Below are 11,360 nucleotides of genomic sequence, written 5' to 3'. Positions count from 1 at the left end.
TGAAAGCTTATGCTGAAATAAATTTGTTAGTCTCTAAGGTGCCACAAGTACTCCTGTTCTTTTTGTGGATACAGACTAACACAGCTGCTACTCTGAAACCTCCCATCTTTAACTTGCTCATAACTCAGACTTGAACCATTTGGGCTGGAAATTGCCTGCCGGGTCTCTGTGATTTGTGTTGCAGTAGCACCCAGCAGCCCCCAGTAGAATCGGTGCCGCTTGGTGCTGTACAAACCAACGGGACGACACTGTCTCTTCCCCCAAAGACCTGACAAGATCTGAAACAAGGGAGCAAGTGAGAGCAAAGCGAGGAGGGAGGCTGGGTAAAGACCATTGTGGCATGTGGACACCACGGGAGTCATTCCGCAGTTTCACAGTCCCAGATCACTGGAGGTGGTGGTTTTTATCAGCTCTCCCCAAGTGCCCCGGGCCCAGCCGTCTTTGGTTGGCTGATTGCTTGTAGGTGGGCCTGAGGAAGGATTGCAAGGAGGAGAGGGTGGTAGCCTTATGGCTCTGCTCTTGGAGGGCGGTTCCATGCATCAGAGAGGGCAGCGTGGAGATGTGTGTTGGAGAAGGGGCCTGTAGCGATGTGGGACTCAGCCCTGCAAGTGCCTCCTGCTGGTTATCTTCGGGAATTAGCTTCCAGCAACCAGAGCGCCCTATGCTGGCCAGTGATCCTCCTTACCCTGGCCCCAATGTCCTTCCAGGACCCCAGTGCCCCTTTAACTGGGTGCTCCCTCTGGCAGTACCCCACAGTTCTGGATCTCCCCCTCCCAGGGGAGCCCCTACCCACTATCCCCACTTCACCTCAGTCTTGCCTTCTGCTGCGTCTCCATCTAGCTCCCGCTCACTGGGGCAGACTGCAGTATAAGCCACTCATCACAGGCAAAGGGGTTTGGACCTGCTGCCTCTGCCTCCCCATGGGCTGCCCCATTGCAACCCTGCACCTATAGTTAGGCCTGCAGCCTGGGGCTTTCCAGACCGGAGCTCCCAGCTCCTCTGGCCATTCCCCAGCCCTGCTCCCAGTCTGGGTGTCTTGCTTAGGTCCCTGCAGCCAGACTCCTCTCCCTCTCCAAGCAGAGGGAGACTGTGTCTGAGCCCTGGCTCATAGCCTCTTACAGGGGCCAGCTGGGCCTGATTGCACTGGCTACAGCTGTGGCCGCTTTCTCCATCAGCCCAGCTTTCTTGTCCCCAGGCACAGCCCCCTCCTGGGCTGTTCTAAGCCCCTCGGGGCAGGAGCGGGTGTCTACCCTGCTACAGGGCCAAACGGTATCCAGGGCTGGCTTCAGGGGCAGAGTTACAGTGGTCCCAAGAAGCTCGGTCTTGATGCTGGTGAAGTGCTCAGATTGTCAGCTAGGAGGTGACTCAGTAGCTGTGTCTTGTATCGACCAGCGAGTGTGACGTCAGAGTGCCAGCCAGGAGGGGCTTTTCACGGCCAGTGCGGGGGATGATACGGTGCTGATGTCTGAACGAAGGATGGGTCAGATCATAGCTTTGGGGGAACAAACAGCAGCAGGGTTTGGCGTTTCTGGGCAGGGCTGCTGGAACAGTGTGTATAGTGGGGGGGCTGAGAGCCATTGACCCAAACTGCAAATCCTGGATATGATGGAATCCACTTCAAGCCAAGGGGTGGTGGAGCACCCCTGGTCCCAGCCCCTATGTCTCTGGACAGGCACTTTCCCTGTTGTTGGTTCAGATCTGTCAGGGAAGAAAAACATGTTTTAAACATAAGCAAATATTATAAATCCCCCCCCCCAAAAAAGCAGGGGCCTTGGAACAGCCCCAAAACCACCGATAAACCCGTTATTTGAGATTGACTAGATCGTCAGTTGAACGTGTCCATTTTGAAATTTGAACCATATTAGTTAGATTTGACTGGACGCACAGGTTATGTGGTAAACTTCCAGCTTAATCCAGCCATTGATGGCATTTGTAAGGCACTTGTCACCGTGGTAGCAAAGCGTTTTGTACCCTGATTGGGCAAGAGCAAAATCAGCCAAGTTTCCTCTCGTTTCTCCCACCCATATGTGGAATGAATTTTGTTAAGTGCACCAACCTTCATAGTGGTGCACCTAACAAAATTCATGTGATGGGGGTGGGACTGAGAGGTTCAGAGCGTGGGAGGGGGCTCAGTGCTAGGGCAGAGGGTTGGGGTGCAGGGGGGTGAGGGCTGTGGGGTCGGGCCAGCGATGAGGGGTTCAGGAGGGGGCTCAGGGCTGGGGCAGAGGGTTGGGGTTCAGGGTAGGGGTGAGGACTCCAGCTGGGGGTGCAGGCTCTGGGGTGGGGCTGAGGATGAGGAGTTTGAGGTGCGGTGAGGCTCCCTGGGGCTACAGTGGGGAGTGAAGACTCTCCCCAGCTCTCTCTCCCCGCAGCAGCACCTGGGCTGAGGGTGAGAGGTGCATCTCCCCAGCTGTGGCAGGTCCGGGCTGAGCTGGGTCACAGCAGGTCTGGGGCCAGGCCGGGGTGCCTGTCCTATGGCTGCAGCAGGTTCGGGGCCAGGCTGAGGCCAGGCCGGGGGAGAGGTGCTGCAGCAGGTCCAGGGCTTGGGGAGACGCATCTCTCCCCACCGGAGCCCTGTGTGGTGCTTAATAGGCAGCTGTGCAGCTTAGAGGGAACTTAGCTGCCATGATCCACCAGCCCTTTAACCCTGGGCATGAGAGAGGAGAGGGAAGGGGAGAGACAGACAGAAAGCACAATGGGGCAGGGGGAAGCGCGCCTGGTCTGCAGGCACCTGCAGAGTGAAGGTGTGTGGGGATCCACTGGGGCTCTGGCTGGGAGCACATGTTAATGTTCTGCCTGAGCAGTCGGGGGAAGAAGCGGTGCTGACCAGGTTCCCTTTGTGCCCCCAGGGAGTGTGCAGCCTGCCAAAGGGGAAGCCAGTGATGAAGATGAGGAGACAGAGTATTTTGATGCCATGGAGGATGCACCAGCTTTTATCACAGTAACTGCAGACCCCAAACATCACAGGTATGAAGCAGCCACAGTGCAGAGCAGGCCAAAAGCCCACCGCATGAATAGGAAGAGTGGGGAGGAGGCACTTAGTCTGGCTTCTCACTAATAACGTAGAGGCAGCACCCTCTTGGTTTGCATTAATCACACACACCCCTGCAGGTGGCTCAGCTGTGCAGGCAGGCAGCAAGAGAGGCATGTTTCAAACATCAGTGCTGGCAAATGGCCTAGAGAGTGGAGCCCCTCTACCCCTGGCAGGGCAGAGTGCCCTCAGACAGAGCCACCAGGGCCCCCCTCCCTGGACTGAAGGGACAGCCTCTGGCTGGCTCTCACCTCTCCTCTGGGGCTGGTCAGGGCCAGTGGAAATGATGTTTCTGCAGTGTGGACTCTGTCCACTAGAAACTGGACTGAGACCTGCCAACCCACGGCACATGGGCAAAGAGCCGTGATCAGGAGGGAACAGCGTGGGCTGGATTTGAAATAGCAACAGAGGTGAATGGCTCCCTATCCCATTACCAGACCCAACAGCCTGGTCTGTCCCCGAGGCCTGATTAGGAATGGGGGATTTACCAGGTGTGAGGACAAGTTCTAACTCAGTAACACAGGCCCAGAGCCTCCAAGTAATGAGACTCCCAACTTCCAGGGAGTTCAATGGAGCTTAGGAGTCTAACTACCTGTGAGGATCTGGGCTGGAGTCCACGGCCCAGGGGAGCTTTCAGAAGTCAGAGATCCCAGGCCAGAGAGCACTGGGGACTGAGCTCAGCAGCTGCCTTGGCTCCTGGGGGAAACAGCTGCTCAGCACAGCAGCAGCACCCACCAGGCTGGGCCTGTGTCACTGGAGCCAGTGCATGGCAAGTGTAACGCACTGCCGTCCTCACTGGGCAGCACTGCACACCACTGCCCTGGTGGCAACGAGCGCACGAGACAAAGGGGAACGGGGAATCCCTGAGGACAAGCAAGGCCTGTTTGGGGACCGGTTCCCAGGCAGGGGCATGAGCGGGAGATGCATTGTGCCCTCTCCCTCCTTCTCAAGAGCCACAGGGCCTGGGCACAGCCTGTCCCCGCTTTGACAGCCGTGCTCCTCTGCTCCGGCATCCTGGGCATTTCCGCAGCGCACCTGGCATGGAATGACTAGCAGCCAAGTACTTCGCTCTGTCAGAGGCAGGCAGCCCAGGCAGGTATATGTAAGGGCTTCCCATCCCTTACTGTGAACTAGTAATAAACTCTTTTCATTCACTAGAGAATGGGGGTGGGGGCACAGAAGGAGTGAGGTGCTGGCAGGTCCCCGACCCTCCCCTGCAGCTAGTGCCTACGTGACACACTGGCCTACAGGTTTCCCAGCTCTGCCTCCCCAGAGCAGCACCTTAGTCTAGTCCTGAGATGGAACGACTGAAAAGAGTTTATTGCACCGACCACAGAGCAGGCAGCTCCCCACCCAGCCACCCTCCACCTGCTGTGCAGGGGAGAGGGAAGCCACCAGCCCACCCCTCAGACACTAGAGCCCCAGCATGCTGCTCACAGACTCGCTGGAGTCTGGTTTGCAACAGGGAGGAGGCCTTATTTATCCAGGAGCCCAGACTCCTCCCACTTTCCCAGCCTGCTCTGCGGGGACTGCAGTGCCCAGCTTGCCTTGGGAGGCCTGTGTTTCCTGTAGGGAAGACTGGGAGGAAACGGCTTCCCCTGTATTCTAATGCTTTGGCCCAGGTGAGTTCTTCCAGGGAACCCTCCCTATTCTGGACCTCCCAGCCTTGCAGAGCAGGCCCACAAGCCAGGGTACTGAAGAGGGTGGGAATTAGGGTGTTGCTGGACCCCAGCATAACAAGGGGATGACCTCGCCTATCACCTGCAGCCCTGTTGTGGGACCTGCAAGCAGAGTGCCAGTGTATGCCCCTAGCACCACTTCCTTCCCATGGCACCAGGGGTCCTGGTGGGCAAGGGGACCCCATGGTAGCTGGGCACAGCACCACTGCTGCCTGGTAAGGAATCCACCTGCCTGGGGGCTGTTCCAGAGTCACCTGGAGCTGTCAGCAGCTCCCTGCTTCTCTTTAAAGGGACGTCCGCAGCCAGTGAAGGTTGGGCTGAGCAGCCTCTCCCAGTGGCCTGGTCCCCTAGAGGTGGGGGGATGGAGAGTTTCTGAAGGGCCAGAGGACACTTGTGGGGGCAGGGATTGCTCAGGCCCACTGAAATCCAGGCCTCTTAATTGGGTGCCTAACTGCAGACGTGGAGCAGTCTGCTTTGGCCCTCCCCGTGGCTTGGTGGGTGGTGCTCGCTGCGAATCAGAAGCAGAGCCGCTGCTGGCCCAGTGAACTCTGACGACCCGGGCTCAACTCTCTGCTCTGCTACAGATGCCCCATGGGAGCTTGGGAAAGTCACTTCACCTCTCTGGGCCTCAGTTCCTATCCAGCTGTGGAGATAGTCTCACAGCCCTCCTGGCAGGGCTGGGCTTCAATTCATTACAGACTGCAAGGGGCTCTGAGCCTTTGGTGTGGGGGCCTCAGACATAACTATGATGGAGCCAAGTGCAAGAACTTAGGTTGCCTGACCTCCCCAAACCTGAGCTTTAACCACTAGACTGCGCTTCCTACCTAATCAAACCATGGCGATGGGGGCCCCGGAGCATGAGGGCACAGTGATGTCTCTTGGTGAGAGACCTGCCAGCACCAGGAGATATCTCCCACATAGCTCTATTTACATTAAAGAGATGGACTGTTGCATAGCTGGGTCTAAGTGTGATTTGCAAACCAGTTTGACTTTGGTTTCGGAGGGACTGGTGACGAGACTAGGCACAATGGATCATAGATCTGGGAATCGGGATCTTTAAGGGCTTGGAAGAGAGTTATAGAAAGATCCTTTCCAGCAGTGGCTGTTTGCAGCCTGGTGGGCACTCACTGGCTTCGTAGCAAGAATGAAAAGAAAGAACCACCTCCGGCATGTTTGCATGCTAAGCTCCATCCATTGCAGTCCCTTTGCAATGTCCTGTGGGTTAAACCAGGCCCCAGCATGGCCAGAGCAGCCATTCCTGTTCTGTTCTGTGCCTGCTTGCGCCCGTGCCCACTGCCTCTGTCTTCCCTGCAGGCGTTCTGGCAGTAACCTGAGCGGGGCCAGCGAGGGGCACCCTGAGGACTGGAACCTGGAGGACAATGTGAGTGCATCGGGCAGATGGAGCTGGTGGAAAGTACACCAGCTAGACTGTTCCCAGTGGTAGCAGATGACAGAACAGGGAGTAATGGTCTCAAGTTGCAGTGGGGGAGGGTTAGATTGTATATTAGGAAAATCTTTTTCACTAGGAGGATGGTGAAGCACTAGAATGGGTTACCTAGGGAGGTGGTGGAATCTCCTTCCTTAGAGGGTTTTAAGGTCAGGCTTGACAAAGCCCTGGCTGGGATGATTTAGTTGGGAATTGGTCCCGCTTTGAGCAGGGGGTTGGACTAGATACCTCCTGAGGTCCCTTCCAACCCTGATCTTCTATGATTCTATGAATGACCTGGGGGCCGGGGGGGGAGGATCACAGGGCAGCAGAATGGGCCATAACGGGGCAGTTGGGAACTGAAGTCTCAGTTACGATATTCCAAGCGTGTCCATTCAGCAGGGAGCAAGTGGGAGCAGAGAGGAGAATAAGATGGATCAGCTCCCCCAGCACTCACCCCACTTCACTCAGAATCAGCCATAGTTCTGGTGACACCCCTCAGCCCCAAACAGTCTTCTCCCTTCCCCCCTACCTCCACCACCACCTTTGCACCGGGGTCAGGTTGGTGGCACCAGGGGGCTGAGTACAGCTACCCGACCATTTCGGCCTACATGTGGTCCTGTTTTTATCTCTGGTGTCGCCTGAGCCTTTCTTGTGAGGAAGTGCCCTGGCGACCCAGCAGGCCAGCCCAGAGCACGCACACGCTAAGCAGCACCTGTACTGCTGTCAAGCAGACTTCTGACCCGCTCAACAGGCCTTTCCTGAGAACAAGGTCAGACAAACAAGCAAAGCCACCTGTTGGGGGACGTTCTGGGTCTGAGCCGCACATGCCCTGCATGGGGAAAGGCCAGATCCCAGGAGTGATACCCCAAGAGCTGACTGTCGCCAGCAGCCAGGTTTCCATGGTTGGTTAGGTTGCAAACTTTCTGATTGCAGAAAACCGAACACCCTTACCCTGCCCCCTTTCCGACCCCTGCCGCCGAGGTCTCACTCCTGCTCCATCCCTTCTTTGAGGCCCCACCCCTGCTTGCTCCATCCCCTCTCCCCCACCCTCACTCGCTCATTTTCTCTGGGCTGGGGCAGGGGTTTGGGGTGTGTAGGGGGTGATGGCTCTGGCTGGGAGTGTGGGCTCTGGTGTGGGGCCAGAAATGAGGGGTTCAGAGTACGGGAGGGGGCTCCGGGCTGGGGCAGGGGGATGCAGGCTCTGGAAGGGAGTTTGGGTGCAAGAGGGGGCTCAGGACTGGGGCAGGCAGTTGGTGTGCAGGTGGGGATCTAGGACCTGGGAGGGAGTTGGGGTGCAGGAGGGGACTCAGAGTGGGGTAAGAAGTTTGGGGTGCAGTGCAGGCTCCAGTTGGTGCTTACCTGAGGCGGCTCCTGGAAGCGTCGACATGTCCTCTGGCTCCTAGGCATGGTGGGGGCCAGTGTGGCTCTGTGCGTTGCCCTAGCCAGTGCTCAGGTGGGGGCAGTGCATGGAGCCTCCCTGGCTGCCCCTGCACCTAGGGGCCGCAGTGACATGTCACCGCTTCCAGGAGCTGCGCAGAGCCAGGGCACGCAAGGAGCCTGCCTTAGCCCCTCTGCACCTCCGACTGGACTTTTAATGGCCCAATCAGCAGTGCTGACCAGAGTCGCCAGGGTCCCTTCTCAACTGGACGTTCCGGTCGGAAATCGGACGACTGGCAGCCCTACGGTTGGTTGATCTGGCTCTTTGCTACTTCCCCAGGTCTTTGAGAGCACAAATCAAACTGGCGACAAAGAATCAATGTGCAAAGACGTCCTGCCGAAGAAGAGGAGACGAACGCGCATTCCAGACAAACCCAACTACAGCCTTAACCTCTGGAGCATAATGAAAAACTGCATTGGCAAAGAACTGTCCAAGATCCCTATGCCTGTACGTGAGTGTTTCCCCGCTCTTGCCTGTGCCGCACCTGCTGTGAACGCTGCCTCCTGTCCGTTTTTTGGTTAGACATATGTGAAAGGGCCTGATCCTGGGAGGTGATGAGCTGGGGATACTGGGTATCTGCCAGGATCAGGCCTCAAATGAGGGAATTCTGGGTCCGACTGGGTGCACCAGGAAGTGCATTCTGGGTAGGGCTGGGTTCACCACTGAGCAGCTAAGGCGCTGTGAAAGGGGGAGAGCTGTGTTTTCTCTGTTCCTGTTAGAGAAGGAAGTAACAGAAGCTGCGGAGACCTGGCTGAAGGTAGCAGAGCTGCAGCTGCACACGAGCCTTGAGCAGAGTCTGGCTTTTGCATTATTAGACATTTTAATCTGAAAAGAAATGGAATTATTCCCTGTGCGTTTCCAGTGCTCACATCACTGTTGCCCTCCGCAAGCCTGTCTTAGGGCAACCGCCACTGCTGGGGACGCATCAGCGGAGCGAATTTGCATTGCTAATTGTTTTTGGTAATTAGCTCTTGTGACAGTTACATAAGAGAGGATTCAAGCAAGTCAGCTGTGCCATGCAGTCTGATCCCATAGCTCACCACCCTGCCTGCCTTGTTTGCAAGAGTTAGGAGCGATAGAGAGATTACGTCCTGTTGGTCGGTTTTCTGGTTTGAATGGGTTGGCGCATGCGGGTGATGAGGGACAGGGAAGGAGACTGCCCTGCCTGTAAACTGGGTTTCTGGGATCCCCTGCACCAGCCTGGACTCGTGGGTTCGCTCCTCACCCCAGCCTGACTCCAGACCACAATGTCCTCAGTGCAATAGGTTCTTCCTGCTGGGCCCTGGCATAGGGACCAGCAGGATGCTCTTAAACACCTTGCTGAGCAGTGCCAATGGGAGACACTAGGCTTTGGAGACTGGTGCTGACCCAGATAAAATCTTGCCCTTAGTGAAGCCCAGGAACCCATCCCCAAACTGCATCAGAAAAGGCGCTTTGCAGAGGAAAACCGCCTTGTACGGGTGACTGATTCTGCGTCTCCTGTTGGCCGTCCCTGTAAGCACCATTCCTGGGACAGGACCGTGGTGCAGCTCCATTTGAAGATTGAGCACTGCCAGGCTCAGGAGCATTCCCATGGCCGCTGGAGAGTTCCAGCAGCGAATGTAGGTTATCGGGACACTGTCAGGACAGAACTAACCCGGGAGCCATTGCTCCAGTCAGGAGAGAGTTTGCACTGCAGCCATATAGCTAGAGTCCAGCTCTTACAGAACTCACTGACTCCTCCCTTCAGGGTCAGAAGGAAAAGGGGCCTGTTATGGCAGCTTGTGCAGTTTGTTGGGAAAACAACACCTGTTGTCCCTCCTGGGGGCTGTATCCTTATGTGGTCCAACAGCCTGGGTGGCAGCAAGTGGTGGATCTCCATCCCTTTCCCACAGTGTTCCCCAGCAGTCCTGAGCAGCCCGTTAGACTCTTCTGCAAGATCAGTTTCAGGGGAAAGTTTGAAGTGTACAGGAATGTGCCTAGACCTAATGGAATTGTGCAAAAATACCAGCAGCTGCTGCGTCTGCAATTCAGAGCAATTTATATTTTTCCTGTCAATCGGAACATCCCGGGAGTTACTAATGCATTCAGGAATGTGCGAACAATACGCTCTGCCTGCCCCAGTAACGTCATCTGTCAGCCTGTGGGAATTAATTACAGTAAACCCCAATGGGGCAAATTAATCCAGACAGCTTCCCAATGTTGCTGTCCCCAGTAAACTGTACAATAACCCCTGTGTTGTAAACAAACCGATGGGACCTAACAGTGACCACAGCTGCCTGTCATCTCCCTCCATCAATGCACTCATCATCCTCAGCCCAAAGACCTAGTTCTGCGAGGCACTGAGCTCCCATTTGAAGTCTGGGGAGAGCTGCCTCAGTTACATTCATTTGAGATATTTACTCTGAGAACAATAAACTCTTGGGAAAGGCTGCAGGGGCCCATTAACAATCATAAAGGGCAATTTAAGCCTGGATCTGTGATGCATTTGCTTCGAGTGCAATACAAATCAGCAGGAGGCTGCAATGGACTGATCTGGGTGCTGTGCATTAACCCTGGTCTGCGCTACAGGGTTAGGTCGAATTTAGCTGCATTAGGTCAATTTTAAAATGAATGCATCCCCACAACCAACCCTGTTCCGTTGACTTAAAGGGCTCTTAAAATCGACTTCTGTACTCCTCCCTCGCAAGGGGAGTAGCGCTCAAATCGACCTTGCTGGGTCGAATTTAGGGTAGTGTGGATGCAAATCGACGGTATTGGCCTCCAGGAGCTATCCCAGAGTGCTCCATTGTGACCGCCCTGGACAGCACTTTGAACTCTGATGCACTAGCCAGGTACACAAGAAAAGCCCCGGGAACTTTTGAATTTTATTTCCTGTTTGGTCAGCGTGGCGAACTCAGCAGCACAGGTAACCATGCAGCCCCCCCAGAATCACAGAGCGTAGAATGTTTCTACGCTCCCCCATCATCTCCGTCCCTGAGGTTATCGCAGATTAGAAGGCAAAAAAAATGCCCTCACGATAACATGTCTTCTGAGCTCATGCAGTCCTCCCGCACTGATAGAGCACAGCTTAATGCATGGAGACATTCAGTGGCAGAGGCCAGGACAGAATTAAGTGAGCATGAAAATTGGAGGCAGAAAGTGATCCTGAGGCTAATGAGGGAGCAAATGAACATGATGACACATCTATTGAGGCAGCAAACAGACATGATGAAGCGTCTGTTGGAGCTGCAGGAAAGCCAAGAGCACAGACCCCTGCTGCATCCAGTGTATAACCGCCTCCCCTCCTCCCCATGTTCCATAGCCTCCTCACCCAGACGCCCAAGAATGTAGGGGGAAAGGGGGGGAGGCTCTGGGCACCCAGCCACTCCACTCCAGAGGATGGCCCAAGCAACAGAAGGCTGTCATTCAAACAGTTTGATTTTTAGTGTGGCTACAATAAACAATGCCCTTGTCCTTCCCTCCTCCCCCACCCCACCCGGGCTAATTTGTCTGTTATCTCTTTTTTTTTTTAATTAATAAAGAATGCATGGTTTCAAAACAGTAGTTACTTTATTTCGAAGGGGAGAGGGTGGTTGGCTTACAGGTAATTAAAATCAACAAAGGGGGCGGGTTTGCATCAAGGAGAAACACACACAACTGTCACACCGAAGCCTGGCCAGTCATGAAACTGGTTTTCAAAGCCTCTCTGATGCCCGCAGCGCTGGCCCGGGCACGCGCTTTGAAATGTCTAATGTAGCCAAGCCCTTCAGCCTTGCTACACGGCACTTACCAGCACTGAACTGGGTGGAAAAAACACTCCCT

The 11,360-nt window shown here is 55.4% G+C and overlaps 1 protein-coding gene across 2 annotated transcripts in view; it reads left to right on the top strand.

The window, feature by feature from the left end:
- Positions 1–11,360, top strand: part of LOC116835625 (oxysterol-binding protein 2) — a 300,166-nt gene that overhangs the window by 241,854 nt on the left and 46,952 nt on the right. For both annotated transcript variants that reach the window (XM_075059913.1, XM_032798612.2), the window contains exons 4-6: positions 2,850–2,967; positions 6,025–6,091; positions 7,857–8,024. In XM_075059913.1, the coding sequence (XP_074916014.1) occupies positions 2,850–2,967; positions 6,025–6,091; positions 7,857–8,024 (353 nt within the window). The remainder of the gene's footprint in view (positions 1–2,849; positions 2,968–6,024; positions 6,092–7,856; positions 8,025–11,360) is intronic.

The sequence above is a fragment of the Chelonoidis abingdonii genome, chromosome 22 (genome assembly GCF_003597395.2).
Source record: "Chelonoidis abingdonii isolate Lonesome George chromosome 22, CheloAbing_2.0, whole genome shotgun sequence".
Classification (NCBI taxonomy): domain Eukaryota; kingdom Metazoa; phylum Chordata; order Testudines; family Testudinidae; genus Chelonoidis; species Chelonoidis abingdonii.
The sequence above is the reverse complement of the archived record's forward strand: the minus strand, read 5'-3'. Positions and strand labels throughout refer to the sequence as shown.